This window comes from Oncorhynchus gorbuscha, linkage group LG02 (assembly GCF_021184085.1).
Source record: "Oncorhynchus gorbuscha isolate QuinsamMale2020 ecotype Even-year linkage group LG02, OgorEven_v1.0, whole genome shotgun sequence".
Classification (NCBI taxonomy): Eukaryota; Metazoa; Chordata; class Actinopteri; order Salmoniformes; family Salmonidae; genus Oncorhynchus; species Oncorhynchus gorbuscha.
In genome coordinates, this window is record NC_060174.1 from 104,026,035 (window position 1) to 104,053,251 (window position 27,217).

At 45.9% G+C, this 27,217-nt stretch overlaps 1 protein-coding gene across 1 annotated transcript in view; it reads left to right on the forward strand.

Annotated features, from left to right (window-relative positions):
* The window catches only part of atp2a3 (ATPase sarcoplasmic/endoplasmic reticulum Ca2+ transporting 3), a 107,439-nt gene that overhangs the window by 2,264 nt on the left and 77,958 nt on the right, over positions 1-27,217 (forward strand). Inside the window, exons 2-3 of the mRNA XM_046329771.1 lie at positions 19,221-19,238; positions 21,124-21,206. Of these exons, the coding sequence (XP_046185727.1) occupies positions 19,221-19,238; positions 21,124-21,206 (101 nt within the window). The remainder of the gene's footprint in view (positions 1-19,220; positions 19,239-21,123; positions 21,207-27,217) is intronic.

Below are 27,217 nucleotides of genomic sequence, written 5' to 3' on the forward strand. Positions count from 1 at the left end.
TACTGTATCAAGGGGAAGATACTGGCATTTAGTGATAATTCTGGATGCCACTATGGCAACACCATTAATTCTGGATTCCACTATGGCACCACCATTAATTCTGGATTCCACTATGGCACCACCATTAATTCCACTATGGCACCCCCATTAATTCCACTATGGCACCACCATTAATTCCACTATGGCACCACCATTAATTCCACTATGGCACCCCCATTAATTCCACTATGGCACCACCATTAATTCTGGATTCCACTATGGCACCACCATTAATTCTGGATTCCACTATGGCACCACCATTAATTCTGGATGCCACTATGGCACCACCATTAATTCCACTATGGCACCACCATTAATTCTGGATTCCACTATGGCACCACCATTAATTCCACTATGGCACCACCATTAATTCTGGATTCCACTATGGCACCACCATTAATTCTGGATTCCACTATGGCACCACCATTAATTCTGGATTCCACTATGGCACCACCATTAATTCTGGATTCCACTATGGCACCACCATTAATTCTGGATGCCACTATGGCACCACCATTAATTCCACTATGGCACCACCATTAATTCCACTATGGCACCACCATTAATTCCACTATGGCACCACCATTAATTCTGGATGCCACTATGGCACCACCATTAATTCCACTATGGCACCACCATTAATTATGGATGCCACTATGGCACCACCATTAATTCTGGATTCCACTATGGCACCACCATTAATTCCACTATGGCACCACCATTAATTCCACTATGGCACCACCATTAATTCCACTATGGCACCACCATTAATTCCACTATGGCACCACCATTAATTCTGGATGCCACTATGGCACCACCATTAATTCTGGATTTCACTGTGGCACCACCATTAATTCCACTATGGCGCCACCATTAATTCTGGATTCCACTATGGCACCCCCATTAATTCCATTATGGCACCCCCATTAATTCCACTATGGCACCACCATTAATTCCACTATGGCACCACCATTAATTCCGGATGCCACTATGGCACCCCCATTAATTCTGGATGCCACTATGGCACCACCATTAATTCTGGATGCCACTATGGCACCACCATTAATTCCACTATGGCACCACCATTAATTCCACTATGGCACCACCATTAATTCTGGATGCCACTATGGCACCACCATTAATTCTGGATGCCACTATGGCACCACCATTAATTCTGGATGCCACTATGGCACCACCATTAATTCTGGATGCCACTATGGCACCACCATTAATTCTGGATTCCACTATGGCACCACCATTAATTCCACTATGGCACCACCATTAATTCTGGATTTCACTGTGGCACCATCATTAATTCCACTATGGCCCCACCATTAATTCTGGATTCCACTATGGCACCCCCATTAATTCCACTATGGCACCCCCATTAATTCCACTATGGCACCCCATTAATTCCACTATGGAACCACCATTAATTCCACTATGGAACCACCATTAATTCCACTATGGCACCCCCATTAATTCCACTATGGCACCCCCATTAATTCCACTATGGCACCACCATTAATTCCACTATGGCACCACCATTAATTCCACTATGGCACCCCCATTAATTCCATTATGGCACCACCATTAATTCCACTATGGCACCACCATTAATTCCACTATGGCACCCCCATTAATTCCACTATGGCACCCCCATTAATTCCACTATGGCACCACAATTAATTCCACTATGGCACCACCATTAATTCTGGATTCCATTATGACACCACCATTAATTCCGCTATGGCACCCCCATTAATTCTGGATTCCATTATGACACCACCATTAATTCCACTATGGCACCCCCATTAATTCTGGATTCCATTATGGCACCACCATTAATTCCACTATGGCACCCCCATTAATTCTGGATTCCATTATGGCACCACCATTAATTCCACTATGGTACCCCCATTAATTCTGGATTCCGTTATGGCACCACCATTAATTCCACTATGGTACCCCCATTAATTCTGGATTCCATTATGGCACCACCATTAATTCCACTATGGCACCACCATTAATTCCACGATGGCACCACCATTAATTCTGGATTCCATTATGGCACCACCATTAATTCCACTATGGCACCCCCATTAATTCTGGATTCCATTATGGCACCACCATTAATTCCACTATGGCACCCCCATTAATTCTGGATTCCACTATGGCACCACCAGAGTGGTGCCTTAGTGGAATGATAACATTCATAAGTTGAGGAAACTCTTTTCATCTACTTCTGGGAGGAAGGGGAACAACAGCGCGGAACAACAGCGCTGTGTGAAATCTGCACTGAGAACAAATATCCAGGACCATCCCTCAATGTGCTCAAAGGGGTGTTTCTATAGGCTACAACCTGTTGATGATGCAGTATAATGGTTCACATCTTTTCCTCTGTGGATTTATTGGATCAAAGCCTTCCGCTAAATCCTTAATCAGATGTAGATGTGGTGCTGCTTAATGGATCTTTTACTGAACTTGGCACCTTTACAATGGTCCTGAGTCTTTGGCCTGATTATTTTTGGCATGGTGGCTGGTGCCTTTTTGCTATAGAGGAGGACTGCTGTGCTGTATCATTAGAGAGAACCAGCAGTCCTTTGTTGCACGGAGCGAAACCTACCCAGAGATCTGTGTGTTGCTGTGACGACTTCATGGAAAAAGAAACATCTGGTTACACATCTTTCGTTGCTAGTTGTGAACTGACTTCCTGTGTGTGTTCGGCGATATGTTTGCTTAAGGGAATACCCTTTCCTCTCTTGGCTGTAAAACAGTGTTGCGTTTAGTAGGGCACAACGTTGTGGAACGTTCAGATATAAATATATTCTGTGGAAAAAACATGCCTCTCAGACATGTAGAAGAAGCAATCGTGTCAGTTCTGTTCATGAAATGTCTATCTGCAAAGTTCAACTGTGTATTTCCTGCTGAACGTGACCTATGTCCCGCTCTGTAATCCCTCACAGCCAACAACACAAGGAAAAGGAAGTGTTATTTTAAGTTTTAATAGCTACATGTCTCAGCTGAGTGGTGTATGTGGCACATTGAACGGTTCGTTCCCCTCTGCCGACAAACCCACCACAGCCTACCTTTTGTAGTTGACAGCTACGACTCACGGTACTTGGATTACCAAGTTGGTTACAACGACTCACGGTACTTGGATTACCAAATTGGTTACAACGACTCACGGTACTTGGATTACCAAGTTGGTTACAACGACTCACGGTACTCGGATTACCAAATTGGTTACAACGACTCACGGTACTCGGATTACCAAATTGGTTACAACGACTCACGGTACTTGGATTACCAAATTGGTTACTACGACTCACGGTACTTGGATTACCAAGTTGGTTACAACGACTCACGGTACTTGGATTACCAAGTTGGTTAAAACGACTCAAGGTACTTGGATTACCAAGTTGGTTACTACGACTCACGGTACTTGGATTACCAAGTTGGTTACAACTCGACTTGGATTACCAAGTTGTTACTTGGGATTACCAAGTTGGTTACAACGACTCACGGTACTTGGATTACCAAGTTGGTTACAATGACTCACGGTACTTGGATTACCAAGTTGGTTACAACGACTCACGCCAATGAGTTTGGTGATGGTTGCAGGGAGTTGTTCAAAGTGTGTGGGTGGCATGCTTTTCTGTTACAGACTAGAGGTCGACCGATTAATCGGAATGGCCGATTTAATTAGGGCCGATTTCAAGTTTTCATAACAATCGGAAATCGGTATTTTTGGGCGCCAACTTTTTTTTGTTTGTTGTATTTTATTCTTTAAAAAATGTTTTATACCTTTTATTTAACCAGGCAAGTCGGTTAAGAACACATTCTTATTTTCAATGACTGCCGAGGAACGGTGGGTTAACTGCCTCGTTCAGGGGCAGAACGACAGATTTTCACCTTGTCAGCTCAGGGGAACCAATCTTGCAACCTTACAGTTAACTAGTCCAAAGCAATAATGACCTGCCTCTCTCTCGTTGCACTCCACAAGGACACTGTCTGTTACGCGAATGCAGTAAGCCAAGGTAAGTTGCTACCTAGCATGAAACTTATCTTATAAAAAACAATCAATCATAATCACTAGTTAACTACACATGGTTGATGATATTACTAGATATTATCTAGCTTGTCCTATAATCTGACTGAGCATACAAGTATCTAAGTATCTGACTGGTAGGCAGAAGCAGATGCGTAAACATTCATTCAAACAGCACTTTCGGCATTTTGCCAGCAGCTCTTCCTTGTGCGTCAAGCATTGCGCTGTTTATGACTTCAAGCCTGTCAACTCCCGAGATGAGGCTGGTGCAACCGAATTGAAATGGCTGGCTAGTTAGCGTGCGCTAATAGCATTTCAAACGTCACTCGCTATGAGCCTTCTAGTAGTTGTTCCCCTTGCTCTGCATGGGTAACGCTGCTTCGATGGTGGCTGTTGGAATTGTGTTGCTGGTTCAAGCCCAGGGTGGAGCAAGGAAAGGGACGGAAGCTATACTGTTACACTGGCAATACTAAAGTGCCTATAAGAACATCCAATAGTCAAAAGGTTAATGAAATACAAATGGTATAGATGGAAATATTCCTATTATAACCTCAACCTAAAACTTCTTACCTGGGAATATTGAAGACTCATGTTAAAAGGAACCACCAGCTTTCATATGTTCTCATGTTCTGAGCAAGGATCTGAAACGTTAGCTTTCTTACATAGCACATATTGCACTTTTACTTTCTTCTCCAACACTTTCTTTTGCATTATTTAAACCAAATGTAACATGTTTCATTATTTACTTTTGGCTAAATTGATTTTATTGATGTATTATATTAAGTTAAAATAAGTGTTCATTCAGTATTGTTGTATTTGTCATTATTACAAAAAATAAAAATAAAAAAAACGTCCGATTAATCGGCATCTGCCCTTTTGGTCCTCCAATAATCGGTATTGGTATCGGCGTTGAAAAGTCATAATCGGTCGACCTCTACAAACCCTCCGTGATTACTTCTCGCTCTCTGACACAGAGATGGATAGTTTTCATAGGGAGAATACAGGAGCTGTTCTGTAGTTCATTTATTATTAAACCTGTAGACAACATGACCACAAACAAACAAGTCCTGCAAACTAATCTCTTATTGGTGTTGGTGAACACAAACAGGATTAGGTAGGCTATTGCTGTATGGCAGTGCTTTTGGGCTTGGGGAACTCGTAAGGCCATAAGCCTAATTATCAAAGAGAATATGTTCTCAGTCAGTTTACCTGGTAAAAAAAGGTGTAAATAAATAATCCGCTGTGCATGAGGGCAATATTTCTGAATATTTATAATGTATTTAGGAGTAACTCAAAAAAAAAAAAGGTTATGAACTAGGGAAGCCCCTTGTTCCTTCAAGCGATCTGCTCGGCTGAAGCAGGTACTGGCAACATTCCAGGGGAAGATATATCGGCCAGTTTCTTAGACACACAGACATAACATTCCTACGCCAGGACGCGAGGCCTGTTTCAAACTTTGTCTGGCTCTGGAACTCCTGGATGGAGGGATCGTTAGGCACTGAATGGAAACTAAAGTGGACTATCTGGATTTATAGTTGTTTTCTATTGGATTTTTTTTTTCTTACAGTATTCTCAGATCACGACCATAGGCAATGTAAGGGAGACTCCTCCGTTTTGGATGATACATTGTCACCGTTGGTAGTGTCAGAGGTGCGTTGTGCCTTGGTGTTACTGTTATCCTAGCATAGCACACATATTCAGTAAGGCCTGTCATACCCCTAGTCAAAACCTGTGGTGTCATTATGGAAGCCATGTCTCCTTTTATTCTGAAACTGATAGAGGGGGGGGGGAGCATTTTGTTTTTCTCTGATCCACCTCTACGCAGACGACACCATTCTGTGTACTTCTGGCCCTTCTTTGGACACTGTGTTAACTAACCCCCAGATGAGCTTCAATGCCATACAACTCTCCTTCTGTGGCCTCCAACTGCTCTTAAATGCAAGTAAAGCTATATGCATGCTCTTCAACCGATCAATACCAGCACCTGCCTGCCGGTCCAGCATCACTACTCTGGACGGTTCTGACTTAGAATTTATGGACATCTACAAATACCTAGGTGTCTCTCCTTCCAGACTCACATTAAGCATCTCCAATCCAAAATCATATTCCTATTTTGCAACAAAGCCTCCTTCAGTCACCAAACACCCTCGCAAAACTATCCTACTGATCCTTGACTTCGGCGACGTCATTTACAAAATAGCCTCAACACTCAGCAAATTGGATGCAGTCTATCACAGTGCCATCTGTTTTGTCACCAAAGCCCCATATACTTCCCACCACTGCGACCTGTATGCTCTCGTTGGCTGGCCCTCTTCATATTCTTCGCCAAACCCACTGGCTCCAGGTCATCTATAAGTCTTTGCTAGGTAAAACCCCACCTTATCGCAGCTCACTGGTCACCATAGCAGCACCCACCCGTAGCAGGCGCTCCAACAGGTATATTTTACTGGTCACCCTCAAAGCCAATTCCTCCTTTGGCCGCCTCTCCTTCCAGTTCCCTGCTGCCAATGACTGGAACGAACTGCAAAAATCACTGAAGCTGGAGACTCGTATCTCCCTTCACTAACTTTAAGCTCCAGCTGTCAGAGCAGCTCACAGTTCACTGCACCTGTACATAGCCCATCTTTAAATAGCCCATCCAACTACCTCATCCCCATATTGTTGTTTTTAGTTGTTGTTGCTTCTTTGCACCTCAGTATCTCTACTTGCACATTCATCTTCTGCACATCTATCACTCCAGTATTTAATTACTAAATTGTAATTACTTAGCCACTGTGGCCTATTTATTGCCTTACCTCCCTTATTTCACCTCATTTGCACACACTGTATATTGCCTTTTTTCTTCCTATTCTGTTCTTGACTATATGCTTGTTTATTCCACGTGTAACTCTGTTTTTGTCGCTTTGCTTCATCTTAGCCAGGTCGCGGTTGTACATGAGAACGTTGGCTCTGGTGAAGCAGCTCGTGTGTGTGTGTGTACCGTATTTTACTACACACACCGCCCAGCCCTAGAGACACCCCCCCATGCCTGAGGTACTGATCCTTTATTTGGTTAATTTGTTCGGCACATTTGTGTAGTTGTTACTTTAGATACTAGTAATAGAGAAATACATCTACATCTTGAGTTTTAACAACCCAAAATGGCCGCTTCTCATGCCAAGAGTAGTAGTGAGTAGTGCGAGCCACAGTTGGACCAGGTAGGCTCTCCCAGTCCACTCACCACAACTCTAGTAACGTTACATCGCTCCAGGCCATGCATGGGTGAGCTCTCTGCCAAATCCTCTGCCATGTCTCTGTCTCTCACCCACAAAACCGGAGAGACAGGCACACACACACACACACACACACACACACACACACACACACACACACACACACACACACACACACACACACACACACACACACACACACACACACACACACACACACACACACACACACACACACACACACACACACACACACACACACACACACACACAGACGGGGAGGGAGACAGACCCAAATACCCTTAATAAACACTAAGTCAGCCTCCAGCCTCTCCTGGGAAGGAAGGTGCACTCTCCATTTATATTAAATGAGTGACATCCACTGAGTAGATACGATCATAGACTGCCAGTCAACGATACGTCTGACACTTACCATTCACATCTAATACGTCATCTGGTTAATGTATGTAGATTTACAGTGGGGGTAGAGGAAGGTCACCAGAGTTCACCTTTGTGTAATTTCTAGACCTGACCTGTTTTCACAGACCTTAGCCACAGTCAGTCCTGCTGCAAGGTCTTTATCTATGAGACCGACTGAGAGAGAGAGAGAGAGTTGGAGTGCTTGCTGACTGCTCTGCTCTCTATGGCCTTTTGCCACAACCGCTGACTGGCTGCTATTTCTTTGACTAACTCTGGCTGTTTTCTTGAATGCATCAGTAGGCCAACGGAGGGCATCTCCTGACCACCTGCTTATTACCCCACTATAAAAGCCAGTGCCAGTTCCCTCAGTTTCAGAGATTAGCTTTTTAACTATTTAATCTATGGGGTTACTATGCTGCACTTGCTGTTAGATGCCTAGAGAGTCAGTGCGCATCCCAACTGACCCCCTAGTAGGGCTTCCGAGTGGGGGAGCGGTCTAAGGCACTGCATCTCAGTGCTAGAGGTGTCGCTACAGACCATGGTTCGAGTCCAGGCTGTATCACAACCGGCAGTGATTGGGAGTCCCATAGGGCGGCGCACAATTGGCTATATTGAGAATAGGGTGCAATTTTGATGCAGACCTAGTGTGTAGTGTCGGAATGTATCAAGGTCCTAAAATGCGTTGCTTAACAGTTATTTTGTGTTATTTTCGGCAGGCGTTGGCGACGTTACCCAATGAAACACTGTTTTCCAGTAGTTTCCACAAGCCAAGTAGTCATGGCAACTGTTTTGAAAACGTCCACCTATTTGCAGTTGGGACTAAGAGGACCTCAATAATCTAGCCCTATTGCTGTGCTTTCCATATGATGACCTGTAGTTTTAGTCTGAAACCGTTACAGCTCTAATCATTAGGCAGAGGAGAAATTTAAAGGTGTGTGTGTGTGTGTGTGTGGTAGGAAGTTGTAGTGAAAGCTACTGACAAAGCACATCTCATGTCCTAGTGGTGACGGATGTTACGTTTCCTGGTGCTTCTCCTGGCTGTCTGTTATTGGCCATCAGACTTGGGTTCAAATACTATAAGTCTTTCAAATACTTTAAGCATTTTCAGGGTTTCCACTTTTGCAACTATTCCATTGTGCCAGGCTTGATTAAGCCCAGCTAATGTATTTCAAATGATTTTAAATACTACCTAAGCTCAGGTTTGCTGGCCATGTACTTGGACATGGAACCTCTTTGTTCTGTTGGCTACTGTAACCAGGAAGTGGTTCCTCTCTGGTTGGACTGGTAGTGTATAAACAGGCTGGCTTTTGTTTTCATTGTCTCATAGCCAGGGGGAGAGCACATGATTGGTAAAGGGGGGGGGGGCAGAAAATGAGAAGCTGAGAGCCAGAGAGCCAGTGAAGTCAGTTGGGATATTTCAGAACAGGCTGAGGCTGACGTAACCCAGATGACTACAATAAGGAGGAAATCCTTGGCACAGAGAGAGCGGGGGAACCCCGTTCAACCCCTCCAGTCCTCCCTCCCTCTTTTCCTTCCAGCTAGCAAGCCTCTTCTGTCATGCGGGTGAAAGAGGACCCAAACGCGACTTAACAGAAACAGAGTTTATTAATGCTCAAAACCGAATAACTGAAATCCTCTAGATAGTAGAGGGGAAAACAACTGGAGAAGCGGCCACAGACTGCAGGTCGCTTCGGGTAGGCGCAGGCCGTAGTCAACTGAGACACCTGCTCACACGCAGCGTCTGAAGAAGGCACAAAACACGACAGGACAGGGTGATACACAATCACGGCAAAAAACACGACAGGACAGGGCGAAACGCAATTACAGCATGGAATACAAAACAAGGAACCGACGGCACAGGAACGGAACACAAAGGAATAAATAGGGACTCAAATCAGGGGAAAGGATCGGGAACAGGTGTGGGAAGACTAAATGATGATTAGGGGAATAGGAACAGCTGGGAGCAGGAACGGAACGATAGAGAGAAGAGAGAGCGAGAGAGTGAGAGAGGGAGGGGGAGAGAGAGGGGCTAGAAGGAGGGAAAGAACCAAATAAGACCAGCAGAGGGAAACGAATAGAATGGGAAGCACAGGGACAAGACAAGATAATAAATGACAAACATGACAGTACCCCCCCACTCACCGAGCGCCTCCTGGCGCTCTCGAGGAGGAACACTGGCGGCAACGGAGGAAATCATAGATCAAACGGTCCAGCACGTCCCGAGAAAGAACCCAACTCCTCTCCTCAGGACCGTAACGAAAAACGATAAAAAGGGAAACTAGGGTACTACTCTAAAAAAAAAATGAGAACTAGGGACAGACTGAGACACAGCAAGGGCAGGGACAAGAACAGGAGAGATGCGATGGCAGGGAACAGACTGAGACCCAGCAAGACCAGGAGCAGAAGCAGAAAAAAAATTACCAGACTTCTTCTGCGCGCAGTCTGAACACGCAGCCACGAAACGGCGCGTGTCACGCTCCTGAGTCGGCCACCAAAAGCGCTGGCGAATAGACGCAAGAGTGCCTCGAACACCGGGATGACCAGCTAACTTGGCAGAGTGAGCCCACTGAAGAACAGCCAGACGAGTGGAAACAGGAACGAAAAGGAGGTTACTAGGACAAGCGGCGGCGACGCAGTGTGCGTGAGTGCTTGCTTAACCTGTCTTTCAATTCCCCAGACTGTCAACCCGACAACACGCCCATAAGGAAGAATCCCCTCGGGATCAGTAGAAGCCACAGAAGAACTAAACAGACGGGATAAGGCATCAGGCTTGGTGTTCTTGCTACCCGGACGGTAAGAAATCACAAACTCGAAACGAGCGAAAAACAACGCCCAACGAGCTTGACGGGCATTAAGTCGTTTGGCAGAACGGATGTACTCAAGGTTCTTATGGTCTGTCCAAACGACAAAGGAACGGTCGCCCCCTCCAACCACTGTCGCCATTCGCCTAGGGCTAAGCGGATGGCGAGCAGTTCACGGTTACCCACATCATAGTTGCGCTCAGATGGCGACAGGCGATGAGAAAAATAAGCGCACGGATGAACCTTATCGTCAGACTGGAAGCGCTGGGATAGAATGGCTCCCACGCCTACCTCTGAAGCGTCAACCTCGACAATGAATTGTCTAGTGACGTCAGGAGTAACGAGGATAGGAGCGGACGTAAAACGTTCTTTTAGAAGATCAAAAGCTCCTGGGCGGAACCGGACCACTTCTTGACAGAAGTAAGAGCTGTGAGAGGGGCAGCAACTTGACCGAAATTACGAATGAAACGCCGATAGAAATTAGCGAAACCTAAAAAGCGCTGCAACTCGACACGTGACCTTGGAGGGCCAATCACTGACAGCTTGGACCTTAGCGGAATCCATCTGAATGCCTTCAGCGGAAATAACGGAACCGAGAAAAGTAACGGAGGAGACATGAAAAGAGCACTTCTCAGCCTTTACGTAGAGACAATTCTCTAAAAGGCGCTGTAGAACACGTCGAACGTGCTGAACATGAATCTCGAGTGACGGAGAAAAAATCAGGATATCGTCAAGATAGACAAAAACAAAAATGTTCAGCATGTCTCTCAGAACATCATTAACTAATGCCTGAAAAACAGCTGGCGCATTGGCGAGACCGAACGGCAGAACCCGGTACTCAAAATGCCCTAACGGAGTGTTAAACGCCGTTTTCCACTCGTCCCCCTCTCTGATGCGCACGAGATGGTAAGCGTTACGAAGGTCCAACTTAGTAAAGCACCTGGCTCCCTGCAGAATCTCGAAGGCTGATGACATAAGGGGAAGCGGATAACGATTCTTAACCGTTATGTCATTCAGCCCTCGATAATCCACGCAGGGGCGCAGAGTACCGTCCTTCTTCTTAACAAAAAGAACCCCGCCCCGGCCGGAGAAGAAGAAGGCACTATGGTACCGGCGTCAAGAGACACAGACAAATAATCCTCGAGAGCCTTACGTTCGGGAGCCGACAGAGAGTATAGTCTACCTCGAGGAGGCGTGGTCCCTGGAAGGAGATCAATTACAATCATACGACCGGTGAGGAGGAAGGGAGTTGGCTCCGACTGAAGACCGTGCGCAGATCATGATATTCCTCCGGCACTCCTGTCAAATCGCCAGGTTCCTCCTGAGAAGTAGGGAGAGAAGAAACGGGAGGGATGGCAGACATTAAACACTTCACATGACAAGAAACGTTCCAGGATAGGATAGAATTACTAGACCAATTAATAGAAGGATTATGACATACTAGCCAGGGATGACCCAAAACAACAGGTGTAAACGGTGAACGGAAAATCAAAAAAGAAATAGTCTCACTGTGGTTACCAGATACTGTGAGAGTTAAAGGTAGTGTCTCAAATTTGATACTGGGAAGATGACTACCATCTAAGGCAAACATGGGCGTAGGCTTGTCTAACGGTCTGAAAGGAATGTTATGTTTCCGAACCCATGCTTCGTCCATGAAACAACCCTCAGCCCCAGAGTCAATCAAGGCACTGCATGTGCACCTCCAGCGTAGATGGACCGACATAGTAGTACAAGATCTAGATGAAGGGACCTGAGTAGTAGCGCTCACCAGTAGCCCTCCGCTTACTGATGGGCTCTGGCCTCTTACTGGACATGAATTAACAAAATGTCCAGCAACTCCGCAATAGAGGCACAGGCGGTTGGTGATCCTCCGTTCCCTCTCCTTAGTCGAGATGCGAATCCCTCCCAGCTGCATGGGCTCAGTCTCAAAGCCAGAGGAGGGAGATGGTTGCGATGCGGAGCAGGGAAACACCGTTGATGCGAGCTCTCTTCCACGAGCCCGGTGACGAAGATCTACCCGTCGTTCTATGCGGATGGCGAGAGCAATCAAAGAGTCCACATCTGAAGGAACCTCCCGGGAGAGAATCTCATCCTTAACCACTGCGTGGAGTCCCTCCAGAAAACGAGCGAGCAGCGCCGCTCGTTCCACTCACTAGAGGCAGCAAGAGTTCAATGGAATAATCCGTTATGGACCGTTCACCTTGGCATAAGGAAGCCAGGGCCCTAGAAGCCTCCCCACCAAAAACTGAACGGTCAAAAACCCGAATCATCTCCTCTTTAAAGTTCTGGAATTTGTTAGAGCAATCAGCCCTTGCCTCCCAGATAGCTGTGCCCCATTCTCGAGCCCGGCCAGTAAGGAGTGAAATGACGTAAGCAACCCGAGCTCTCTCTCTAGAGTATGTGTTGGGTTGGAGAGAGAACACAATCTCACACTGCGTGAGAAAGGAGCGGCACTCAGTGGGCTGCCCGGAGTAGCAAGGTGGGTTATTAACCCTAGGTTCTGGAGGCTCCTTGGATCTTGACGGCAGTGTAAACAGCGTCTGAAGTCGCTGGGTCCATTCCTTGGTCGGTTCCTTCTGTCATGCGGGTGAAAGAGGACCCAAACGCGACTTAACAGAAACAGAGTTTATTAATGCTCAAAACCGAATAACTGAAATCCTCTAGATAGTAGAGGGGAAAACAACTGGAGAAGCGGCCACAGACTGCAGGTCGCTTCGGGTAGGCGCAGGCCGTAGTCAACTGAGACACCTGCTCACACGCAGCGTCTGAAGAAGGCACAAAACACGACAGGACAGGGTGATACACAATCACGGCAAAAAACACGACAGGACAGGGCGAAACGCAATTACAGCATGGAATACAAAACAAGGAACCGACGGCACAGGAACGGAACACAAAGGAATAAATAGGGACTCAAATCAGGGGAAAGGATCGGGAACAGGTGTGGGAAGACTAAATGATGATTAGGGGAATAGGAACAGCTGGGAGCAGGAACGGAACGATAGAGAGAAGAGAGAGCGAGAGAGTGAGACTAGAAGGAGGAAAGAACCAAATAAGACCAGCAGAGGGAAACGAATAGAATGGGAAGCACAGGGACAAGACAAGATAATAAATGACAAACATGACATCTTCTTCCCAGCTCAGACCAGCAGAACTAGGAACTGCAGCCAGCCTGTCTGCCATAAAAAGCAGTAGTCTGCCTCCTCACTTGTCTAACCGGGAAAAGGGCTTATGTCAGACTGGCACAGCAGGGAAAAGTTTTCTGGATCTTCGGACACAGTACACAGTCCTCAAAGGGTTTTGCCATGTTCAGCTCAGAGCTCCTACAGGAACCAGCGCCTCCATGTGCATGTTGCTGAAATACTTTATTCTCATTAAACAATGAATCATCGTTGCAATACAGATTACTGTGTGTGAGGATGAGGCAAGAATGATGATGAGATAATTGGAACTAAGAAGGAATAGAAAGCTGTAGGGCTATGACTGAAATGCATTCACTAGTTGATATTTATAGGCCAGTTTTACAGAGACTTATATCCCTGCTTCATCTTGCCCTTTTTAGATTTTTTATTTTACCTTTATTTAACTAGGCAAGTCAGTTAAGAACAAATTCTTATTTTCAATGACGGCCTAGGAACAGTGGGTTAACTGCCTGTTCAACTACTCTCCCACTTCCTGCTTCTTCTTGCCCTTACTCTCCTGCTTCACCTTGCCCTTACTCTCCCACTTCCTGCTTCATCTTGCCCTTAATCTCCTGCTTCATCTCGCCCTTACTCTCCCACTTCCTGCTTCTTCTTGCCCTTACTCTCCTGCTTCATCCTGCCCTTACTCACCCACTTCCTGCTTCTTCTTGCCCTTACTCTCCTGCTTCCTGCTTCTTCTTGCCCTTACTCTCCTGCTTCATCCTGCCCTTACTCACCCACTTCCTGCTTCTTCTTGCCCTTACTCTCCTGCTTCCTGCTTCGTCTTGCCCTTACTCTCCTGCTTCATCCTGCCCTTACTCACCCACTTCCTGCTTCTTCTTGCCCTTACTCTCCTGCTTCATCTCACCCTTACTCTCCCACTTCCTGCTTCATCTTGCCCTTACTCTCCCACTTCCTGCTTCTTCTTGCCCTTACTCTCCTGCTTCTTCTTGCCCTTACTCTCCTGCTTCATCTCGCCCTTACTCTCCCACTTCCTGCTTCTTCTTGCCCTTACTCTCCTGCTTCATCTCGCCCTTACTCTCCCACTTCCTGCTTCTTCTTGCCCTTACTCTCCTTCTTCATCTCGCCCTTACTCTCCCACTTCCTGCTTCTTCTTGCCCTTACTCTCCTGCTTCATCCTGCCCTTACTCACCCACTTCCTGCTTCTTATTGCCCTTAATCTCCTGCTTCATCTCGCCCTTACTCTCCCACTTCCTGCTTCTTCTTGCCCTTACTCACCCACTTCCTGCTTCTTCTTGCCCTTACTCTCCCACTTCCTGCTTCTTCTTGCCCTTACTCTTCTGCTTCATCCTGCCCTTACTCACCCACTTCCTGCTTCTTCTTGCCCTTACTCTCCTGCTTCATCTCGCCCTTACTCTCCCACTTCCTGCTTCTTCTTGCCCTTACTCTCCTGCTTCATCCTGCCCTTACTCACCCACTTCCTGCTTCTTCTTGCCCTTACTCTCCTGCTTCCTGCTTCTTCTTGCCCTTACTCTCCTGCTTCATCCTGCCCTTACTCACCCACTTCCTGCTTCTTCTTGCCCTTACTCTCCTGCTTCATCCTGCCCTTACTCACCCACTTCCTGCTTCTTCTTGCCCTTACTCTCCTGCTTCATCCTGCCCTTACTCACCCACTTCCTGCTTCTTCTTGCCCTTACTCTCCTGCTTCATCTCACCCTTACTCTCCCACTTCCTGCTTCATCTTGCCCTTACTCTCCCACTTCCTGCTTCTTCTTGCCCTTACTCACCCACTTCCTGCTTCTTCTTGCCCTTACTCTCCTGCTTCCTGCTTCTTCTTGCCCTTACTCTCCTGCTTCATCCTGCCCTTACTCACCCACTTCCTGCTTCATCTTGCCCTTAATCTCCTGCTTCATCTCGCCCTTACTCTCCCACTTCCTGCTTCTTCTTGCCCTTACTCTCCTGCTTCATCCTGCCCTTACTCACCCACTTCCTGCTTCTTCTTGCCCTTACTCTCCTGCTTCCTGCTTCTTCTTGCCCTTACTCTCCTGCTTCATCCTGCCCTTACTCACCCACTTCCTGCTTCTTCTTGCCCTTACTCTCCTGCTTCCTGCTTCGTCTTGCCCTTACTCTCCTGCTTCATCCTGCCCTTACTCACCCACTTCCTGCTTCTTCTTGCCCTTACTCTCCTGCTTCATCTCACCCTTACTCTCCCACTTCCTGCTTCATCTTGCCCTTACTCTCCCACTTCCTGCTTCTTCTTGCCCTTACTCTCCTGCTTCTTCTTGCCCTTACTCTCCTGCTTCATCTCGCCCTTACTCTCCCACTTCCTGCTTCTTCTTGCCCTTACTCTCCTGCTTCATCTCGCCCTTACTCTCCCACTTCCTGCTTCTTCTTGCCCTTACTCTCCTTCTTCATCTCGCCCTTACTCTCCCACTTCCTGCTTCTTCTTGCCCTTACTCTCCTGCTTCATCCTGCCCTTACTCACCCACTTCCTGCTTCTTATTGCCCTTAATCTCCTGCTTCATCTCGCCCTTACTCTCCCACTTCCTGCTTCTTCTTGCCCTTACTCACCCACTTCCTGCTTCTTCTTGCCCTTACTCTCCCACTTCCTGCTTCTTCTTGCCCTTACTCTTCTGCTTCATCCTGCCCTTACTCACCCACTTCCTGCTTCTTCTTGCCCTTACTCTCCTGCTTCATCTCGCCCTTACTCTCCCACTTCCTGCTTCTTCTTGCCCTTACTCTCCTGCTTCATCCTGCCCTTACTCACCCACTTCCTGCTTCTTCTTGCCCTTACTCTCCTGCTTCCTGCTTCTTCTTGCCCTTACTCTCCTGCTTCCTGCTTCTTCTTGCCCTTACTCTCCTGCTTCATCCTGCCCTTACTCACCCACTTCCTGCTTCTTCTTGCCCTTACTCTCCTGCTTCATCCTGCCCTTACTCACCCACTTCCTGCTTCTTCTTGCCCTTACTCTCCTGCTTCATCCTGCCCTTACTCACCCACTTCCTGCTTCTTCTTGCCCTTACTCTCCTGCTTCATCTCACCCTTACTCTCCCACTTCCTGCTTCATCTTGCCCTTACTCTCCCACTTCCTGCTTCTTCTTGCCCTTACTCACCCACTTCCTGCTTCTTCTTGCCCTTACTCTCCTGCTTCCTGCTTCTTCTTGCCCTTACTCTCCTGCTTCATCCTGCCCTTACTGACCCACTTCCTGCTTCTTCTTGCCCTTACTCTCCTGCTTCATCTCACCCTTACTCTCCCACTTCCTGCTTCATCTTGCCCTTACTCTCCCGCTTCCTGCTTCTTCTTGCCCTTACTCTCCTGCTTCATCCTGCCCTTACTCACCCACTTCCTGCTTCTTCTTGCCCTTACTCTCCTGCTTCTTCTTGCCCTTACTCTCCTGCTTCTTCTGCCCTTACTCTCCTGCTTCATCTCGCCCTTACTCTCCCACTTCCTGCTTCTTCTTGCCCTTACTCTCCTGCTTCATCTCGCCCTTACTCTCCCACTTCCTGCTTCTTCTTGCCCTTACTCTCCTTCTTCAACTCGCCCTTACTCTCCCACTTCCTGCTTCTTCTTGCCCTTACTCTCCTGCTTCTTCTTGCCCTTACTCTCCTGCTTCTTCTTGCCCTTACTCTCCTGCTTCTTCTTGCCCTTACTCTCCTGCTTCTTCTTGCCCTTACTCTCCTGCTTCTTCTTGCCCTTACTCTCCTGCTTCTTCTTGCCCTTACTCTCCTGCTTCTTCTTGCCCTTACTCTCCTGCTTCATCTTGACCTTACTCTCCCACTTCTTGCTTGGATAACATGATCAGTGGAAACGGTGTTCTTCAAAGCACAATAACCCCGCTTTGTACTGCAACATTATTCATGTACTCTACCGTGTCAATAAAAAGCGGTTTCATTCAATTATATTTTAACCTGAAATCATCACTCTTTTTCTTTCGGTTAATCAAAGATGGTAGGAAGAATTCAAAATCTCCTGATTAACTCTGTGTAATTCTAGTGGTCCTGAAATAAAAACCATTTCATTTCCTGGCGTGCGGGCGTGTGTCTTGCGGGTATGTTTTTGGAAGGGCTCTCCTCCGGGCGAGGCACGTCATGGTTCCTCTACTTTTCGGCCCTCTGAGTGGGATCACGTTTGATGACCATGTAAAACCTCCAATGCCTTAGTCATACTGTAGTTTGTTTCCAAACATGTCCATCCTGCTTTTATATTTCAGGATTTAAATTATGACTTTGGAGTAAGACTGGAAATTACAGCTATTGAGAACTTTCTGTGTTTGCAAATATGAATGTTTTGCCCTGATCTCAGTAGGGTTATATAGACCAGTCTTACAGGATGTCTTAGCTTGACAGGGGAGTGTATTGCTACAGCATGTTCAGCACTTCATTATATAATGATATATATATATATATATATATACACAATTTAGTAGGTGCTTTTATCCAATGTGACTTAGTCATGCGTTCATACATTTTACGTACGGGTGGTCCCGGGAATTGAACACACTGTCCTGTATAAGGCCCATGCTTTACCAACCAAGCTACACAGAACATCACATTACCTGAGCTGTGACTTAGTGTTGTGCTGACCAGTATAGATGGACATGTGGTGCTGTAAAGAGGTTCTCATCACTGTGGTGGGTGTTGTGCTGCCTGTCCCTCACTCCGAGTCACCCCGACTCCCCTCCCTCCACGCCTCCCCCTCCTTCCATGCCTCCCCCTCCTTCCACGCCTCCCCCTCCTTCCACGCCTTCCCCTCCCTCCACGACCCAACGCCTCCCCCTCCCTCCACGCCTCCCCCTCCCTCCACGCCTCCCCCTCCCTCCACACCTCCACACCTCCCCCTCCCTCCCACACAGATCTGATAATGGTGAGAGCTGAAGGATAACATTTGTTTTAAATCGTCAGAGTTGTTACAACACACTAATCCTTTAGTTCAGAAACACTGTCATGAGAAGCCTTCCTTTATTTCATATGTAATCATACATTTAAACTCAACTGCTCCAGGATGAAGTGGAAATGTTTACACCTGTCAAAAGCATCTCAAAGCCTGTTCTAAATGAATCTGTTAATCATTAACATTGTCTTTGTGGTGTTCCTCCTCTCTCTCGTTGTACCCCCCTCCTCTCTCGCTGTCCCCCTCCCTCTCTCGCTGTCCCCCTCCCTCTCTCGCTGTCCCCCTCCCTCTCTCGCTGTCCCCCTCCCTCTCTCGCTGTTCCTCCTCCCTCTCTCGCTGTTCCCCCTCCCTCTCTCGCTGTTCCCCCTCCCTCTCTCGCTGTTCCCCCTCCCTCTCTCGCTGTTCCCCCTCCCTCTCTCGCTGTTCCCCCTCCCTCTCTCGCTGTTCCCCCTCCCTCTCTCGCTGTTCCCCCTCCCTCTCTCGCTGTTCCCCCCCTCCCTCCCCCTCCCTCTCTCTGTTCCCCCTCCCTCTCTCGCTGTTCCCCCTCCCTCTCTCGCTGTCCCTCCTCCCTCTCTCGCTGTCCCCCCTCCCTCTCTCGCTGTTCTTCATCCATCTCCCCCTTCCATTCCTCCACGGATGGCGTGATCGTGGTGTGACACTGACAGAGCTTCCGGCTGAAGAAGGTAAATATTGATATTTCCAGTGAGATTCTAGTGCCCCCTCCTTTATAAGCTGATGATTAGCCCTTTAGCCTAGGATCGTGTGTGTGTGTCCTCAGAGTACACACTGACTTGAAGCACCACCCATATAGATACACTGTCAGTAGAAGAGGGATTAATGACTGGCTGAACAGAAGTATAGACCTATAGAAGTCCTATATTATCAACGGCTGGGTAGTGCTGTTTTACTGTGGTTCCAATTCTCATGATGTACTTTCAGGCCTGGACTAAGAGTTTTTATAGGTACAGTATCTGTGACAAGATGATGTATAGCCGGACAGCCTTATGACTTGACTATATGTACAGGGCCTTCAGAAAGTAGTCACACATCCTGACTTTCTCCACATATGTTATTACAGCCAGATTTTTAAATGTATTACATTTAGATTTTGTGTCACTGCCCTACACACAATACCCCATAATGTCAAAGTGGAATTATGTTTAGACTTTTTATTATAATTTTGTAAAAACAAAAATTGCACAAATTAATACAAAATGAAAAGCTAAAATGTCTTGAGTCATTAAGTATGCAACCCCTTTGTTAATGGAAAGCCTAAATAAGTGCTTAAGTCACGTAAGTTACAATAATAGTGTTTAACATGATTTTTGAATGACTACCTCATCTCTGTACCCCACGCATACAATTATCCGCAAGGTCACCCAGTCGAGCAGTGAATTTCAACCACAAAGATCAGGGAGGTTTTCCAAAGCCTCAAAGAAGGACACCCATTGGTAGATGGGTAAAAAATATTAAAAAGCAGACATTGAAAATCCCTTTGAGCGCGGTGAAGTTATTAGTTATACTTTATAGTTATACTTACCCAGTCACTACAAAGATACAGGCGTCCTTCCTGACTCAGTTGCCGGAGAGAAAGGAAATCGCTCAGGGATTTCACCATGAGGCCAATGGTAACTTTAAAACAGTTACAGAGTTTAATGGCTGTGATAGGAGAAAACTGAGGATGGATCAACAACATTGTAGTTACTCCACAATACTAACCTAAATGACAGAGTGAAAAGAAGAAAGCCTGTACAGATTAAAAACATGCATCCTGTTTGCACTAAGGCACTAAAGTAAAACTGAAATTAACATGTCTGATTATAAAGGGTTATATTTGGGGCAAACACGACACATCACTGAGTACCACTTTTCATATTTTCAAGCATGGTGGTGGCTGCATCATGTTATGGGGATGCTTGTCATCGCTAAGGACTGGGGAGTTTTTAGCATAAAAAGAAACTGAATAGAGCCACGCACAGGAAAAATCCAAGAGGAAGACCTGACATTCACCTTTCAGTTGGACAATAAGCTAAAACGCAAGGCCAAATTTACACTGGAGTTGATTAACAAGACAACATTGTATGTTCCCGAGTGGCCTAGTTACAGTTTTGACTTAAATCTATGGCAAGCCTCTAATGGCTGTCTAGCAATGATCAACTACTGTCATCAAGTTGACAGAGCTTGAAGAATTCAGGTGTGGAAAGCTCTTAGTGGCTTACACAGAAAGACTAACAGCTGTAATCACTACCAACAGTGATTCTAACATGTATTCACTCAAGGGTGTAAATACTTATGCAAGTTAGATATTTATGTATTTATTTTTCAATAAATTTGGCAAAAGTTCTAAACATGTTTTCACTTTTGTTATTATGGGGTGTATTGTGTGTAGGTTCTCACCCACCTACATGTGTGTGTGTAGGTTCTCACCCACCTACATGTGTGTGTAGGTTCTCACCCACCTACATGTAATCCATTTGTAAATTCAGGCTGTAACACCACATGTGGAATAAGTCAAGGGGTGTGAATACATCCTGAAGACTGTGTATGTGTGTGTGTGTGTGTGTGTAGGCAAGTCCCTATGGGAGCTGGTGGTGGAGCAGTTTGAAGATCTCCTGGTCAGAATCCTGTTGTTAGCTGCCTGCGTCTCCTTTGTAAGTAACTATTGAAACCAATACCCTGCTGCTCATCACATTCTCCTTCGTAACTATTGAACCCAATACCCTGCTGCTCATCACATTCTCCTTTGTAAGTAACTATTGAACCCAATACCCTGCTGCTCATCACATTCTCCTTTGTAAGTAACTATTGAACCCAATACCCTGCTGCTCATCACATTCTCCTTAGTAAGTAACTATTAAACCCAATACCCTGCTGCTCATCACATTCTCCTTAGTAATGATTGAAACCAATACCCTGCTGCTCATCACATTCTCCTTAGTAAGTAAATATTGAACCCAATACCCTGCTGCTCATCGCATTCTCCTTCGTAACTATTGAACCCAATACCCTGCTGCTCATCGCATTCTCCTTCGTAACTATTGAACCCAATACCCTGCTGCTCATCACATTCTCCTTTGTAAGTAACTATTGAACCCAATACCCTGCTGCTCATCATATTCTCCTTAGTAAGTAACTATTAAACCCAATACCCTGCTGCTCATCACATTCTCCTTAGTAATGATTGAAACCAATACCCTGCTGCTCATCACATTCTCCTTAGTAAGTAACTATTAAACCCAATACCCTGCTGCTCATCACATTCTCCTTCGTAACTATTGAACCCAATACCCTGCTGCTCATCACATTCTCCTTAGTAAGTAACTATTAAACCCAATACCCTGCTGCTCATCACATTCTCCTTTGTTCACTTCTCTCCACTCAGTCCTATGTTTTGGCCTTTTTCTACAGTGGCTTGAAAGTTTTACGTCTATCTTTGCAGCTTAGCTCACTAGTGACAACCAGGCTTCTCTGCCCTGACAGGGGACAGAATGTGTCTGTAATACTCTGCCCTGACAGGGGACAGAATGTGTCTGTAATACTCTGCCCTGACAGGGGACAGAATGTGTCTGTAATACTCTGCCCTGTGTCTGTAATACTCTGCCCTGACAGGGGACAGAATGTGTCTGTAATACTCTGCCCTGACAGGGGACAGAATGTGTCTGTAATACTCTGCCCTGACAGGGGACAGAATGTGTCTGTAATACTCTGCCCTGACAGGGGACAGAATGTGTCTGTAATACTCTGCCCTGTGTCTGTAATACTCTGCCCTGACAGGGGACAGAATGTGTCTGTAATACTCTGCCCTGACAGGGGACAGAATGTGTCTGTAATACTCTGCCCTGACAGGGGACAGAATGTGTCTAATACTCTGCCCTGACAGGGGACAGAATGTGTCTGTAATACTCTGTCTGCAGGCATTGCGTTGCATACCACCTCCGTATTTCCAATAATACTGGCCTCCCTAGATTTTCCACTCAAAGCATTTCTCTTCAGTATTTCCAATACTCTGACGCATACAATTCCTTAAATAGTGACCCTGTTTTTGGGCCAGGTGGTAGGGTGGAGGGTGGAGTATGTGGCACGGCCAGGGGAACCCTGTCTGGATAATGATTATATTTCCATCTATTACAGGGCTATTCTGGGCAGTGGAAAATAAGTATTAAAATGTATACGATACAAATATATCTACACTAATTGCCTTTGTGTTGATCCTGGTGTTTTTTATTTATTTGTAATTTTACCCCTTTTCCTTCCCAATTTTGTGGTATCCAGTAGCTACTATCTTGTCTCGCTACAACTCCCGTACGGGCTCGGGAGAGACAAAGGTTGAAAGTCATGCGTCCTCCGATACCCAACCAAGCCGCACTGCTTCTTAACACAGTGCGCATCCAACCCGGAAGCCAGCCGCACCAATGTGCCGGAGGAAACACCGTGCACCTGGCCACCTTGGCTAGCGCACACTGTGCCCAGCCCGCCACAGGAGTCGCTGGTACGCGATGAGACAAGGACACCCCTACCGGCCAAGCCCTCCCTAACCCGGGCGACGCTAGGCCAATTATGCATCGCCTACGACAGAGCCTGGGCGCGAACCCAGGGACTCTGATGGCACAGCTGGCGCTGCAGTACAGCGACCTTAACCACTGCGCCACCCGGGAGGCCTATCCTGGTGTTTCTAAGTGGGAGGCTGTTTGTTTTTCCTAATGTAAATTAGGCTGCCCGTACTTGTAATTTAAATGTGTTAGCACTGTAACAAGACCCTGTTTTGTTCCACTGATTTACAGCTCCCACATCCTTTACTATACACCAAGCAGACTGAGCTACCTAGGCTGGTTTAACCTCCCCCACATCCTTTACTATACACCAAGCAGACTGAGGCTGGTTTAACCTCCTGTACATCCTTTACTATACACCAAGCAGACTGAGCTACCAAGGCTGGTTTAACCTCGCGCACATCCTTTACTATACACCCAGCAGACTGAGCTACCTAGGCTGGTTTAACCTACTGCACATCCTTTACTATACACCAAGCAGACTGAGCTACCTAGGCTGGTTTAACCTCCTGCACATCCTTTACTATACACCAAGCAGACTGAGCTACCTAGGCTGGTTTAACCTCCTGCACATCCTTTACTATACACCAAGCAGACTGAGCTACCTAGGCTGGTTTAACCTACTGCACATCCATTGAGACTTGATGCTGATGTCTTCCTTATGGGTCAGTCGGTGCTACTGTGCATTGGTGCTCCCGAGTGGCGCAGTGGTCTAAGACACTGCATCTCGGTGCTTGAGGTGTCACTACAGACATGATTGAGTCCCATAGGTTGGTGCACAATTGGCCCAGCGTTGTCCGGGTTTGGCCTGTGTAGGAAGTCATTGTAAATAATAATTTGTTCTTGACTTGACTTGCCGTGTTAAATAAAAGTAAAATAAAAAAAAAGTAACATCAAATGGATTTAGTTAGTTAAATAAACACTTTTTATTATTTTTATTAAAACAATTCAGTTTTAGTGACCAACGTTGCTGCTTTAATGAATTACAGCATGAATTACAGCAACAGCCTACTGATGCTGGAAGAGTTGGCGAAAGTGACCTTTCAGAAGTATCCGAAAGAAAGGCAATCCTAACCTATAAGGGCCAAACCTCAATGGGGAAATTACTAATTTGTGTGCCTATTTGAATAATATGTAAATGAAGACATTGAGCTGCTCTGACTCTGCATGACATGAGAATAGAGCCTTGTAACCAGGCAACAAGAGAGGAACACAGGACAAAGCTGTTGTTTTTAAAGCGGTCTCCGATATAATCATTACACATGACTATTTATGGATGGAAGTCGTAGAGGAGAAGGAATGCTCAGGTCTACCACTACAGCCTCTTAACTGCCATGAAGCCTCTTAGACTGAGCTACCTAGGCTACCTTAACTGGCCAGACTGAGCTACAGAGGCCAGTAATCCTTCTCACCCCCCCACCCTTTAAGATTTAGATGCACTATTGTAAAGTGACTGTTCCACTGGATGTCATAAGGTGAATGCACCAATTTGTAAATCGCTCTGGATAAGAGTGTCTGCTAAATGACTTAAATGTAAATGTAAATGTTAACTGTTACTGGACACAATGCTTACTGTAATTTATCATATTGTAGGCAACTTTTTTTAAAACTATTTTAATTCGATCATCTTTTTACTAAGATTTGTTGTGTAGTTGAGACAACTTGATCACTCCCATCCTTCTATGAGAATAGGGGTTATAGACCGGGCCATACCAAGTCAGGCTGACCCATGACCCCAACCGATGACAACTGGCAACATCGATCACCTGAAACAATGAATACACTTCGTAATTATGAAATAAACACTTCCTCCATTTTATTCTGAGGAAGGAGGAAAGGTTGTCTTCCGTTATTTAATTCTCCACAGCATTATGTGAGAGAGGGAGTATAGGTCAAGGTTTTGGTTTGTGCAGGAAGGGAGTGAAAAAGTCAAGTGGCCATTGAATTGGGCCCTGATGCTTTGCTTGTTGTCGTGCATGTCTTCGTAAACATAATTTTAATACGTTTTTTATTTAAACAAAATTTAGTTTTTCCTTCCATTTGTTCAAGCTGTGTTTTGGTTTTAACGTGACGTTGGAACTGTGGCCATTCAGTCCCAATAAGCCATCTGTCTGGAAGTGAAGCGTAACTCCTGTCTCCTCTCAAGGGTCTCCAACCTTTTCTAGCATGAGAACAACTTTTTAAAAGAAATGTCGTGAGCTACTCTCTTTTTATAGCTTTCAAAAAGGCACATTCTCTTCTCTGCAATTCTTCCCCAGGTCCTTTGTGCACTACTTTCTCTTGTACACTTTGTATTCTGTCAATATGCCTGGTAAAATAATGTTTCATAAAAACTCTATGGGGGGGGAAGGGACCCTGCAAAATACATTTTGTTTCCCAAATTCTGTTTGAGATATTCCTGGGTTTCACATATTACAATTACAATTGTGAAAATTGTAAATTACAAAAATTACAATTACAGTCGATGTCAATGTTTAAATCGTATCAGAAAAACATATATTTTTAAGGGGGGGGGGGTCTGGAAGAAAGCGTTTAAAAATATATATTTTTGTGTAATTCCCCTTTAATTGCGCAGCTAATGTGTCAGTCTAGCGATTGTGCTGTACTTCTACTGCTAACTTCATGGCAAAGTCAGCAAATAATAGATACACTTACTCATGATATACTTCTGCCAGGTAAGCCTACTTTGCAGTAAACATTTAAATGAGACGCTTTTGAAGAAAGTATTTCTATCAACCCAACATCAACTAGCTACTGTCAACATCGACTGGCCTCTGTCAACATCGACTGGCCTCTGTCAACATCGACTGGCCTCTGTCAACATCGACTGGCCTCTGTCAACATCGACTGGCCTCTGTCAACATCGACTGGCCTCTGTCAACATCGACTGGCCTCTGTCAACATCGACTGGCCTCTGTCAACATCGACTGGCCTCTGTCAACATCGACTGGCCTCTGTCAACATCGACTGGCCACTGTCAACATCGACTGGCCACTGTCAACATCGACTGGCCACTGTCAACATCGACTGGCCTCTGTCAACATCGACTGGCCTCTGTCAACATCGACTGGCTTCTAGTGATGTGCATTATTTTCTGTGAGCCGGACCATTTGACGACGTTCACCTAAAAGAGACATTCATTTGGCTCCCAAATTGCTCTTCGTTCAGTAATGCCTTAGAAATTTACTTAAAACCATGACGATATTATACGTCTCATTTTAAATCCTAAAACATTGCAAACCATTGTCAGATCATGAAATGTATACATTTTTACCTGATCAAATGATTACATGACCTGCCTTTTTTAATGAAGATCAAATGTAATACACTGGAAAAGAAATGAGCGTGGACCAGAATGAGGCCCCCCTCCTCACTATACATCGTTCCTGCGCTGTGGTATTGCCATCTTCATAGGTAAAAAAAAATGTGTCTCAACAAGCTATAGTAAAAGTATGCAAATCAGGTTGACTAGATAATAGCTGGGAACTTGTGGCGTCTGATACCTGTGAGATTTATTTTATGACGGTTTGCAGTGGAACATGTGAAAATTCCATGTACTTTCAGAATTGTTTGGGGAGCTACTCATAGGTGGTCTGGTAGCTACTCATAGGTGGTCTGGTAGCTACTCATAGGTGGTCTGGTAGCTACTCATAGGTGGTCTGGTAGCTACTCATAGGTGGTCTGGTAGCTACTCATAGGTGGTCTGGTAGCTACTCATAGGTGATCTGGTAGCTACTCATAGGTGATCTGGTAGCTACTCATAGGTGATCTGATAGCTACTCATAGGTGGTCTGTTCGCTACTCATAGGTGGTCTGGTAGCTACTCATAGGTGATCTGGTAGCTACTCATAGGTGGTCTGTTCGCTACTCATAGGTGGTCTGGTAGCCACTCATAGGTGGTCTGCGAGCTACTGGTAGCTCGCGATCGACCTGTTGGAAATCCCTGCTCTAATTCCCGTCTGCTAAAACTAAGAACACTCGCTAATTGTCAGAAATACCACGGAAGTGTGTGTCAGTCACAAGTACAGAGTAGCTAGCCAGGTGCCGAAAGCACCCATGGGTTAGAATGTCTTGCCGAAGGAGCTCGATTTTGGTGGCCCCCGGTACATTGT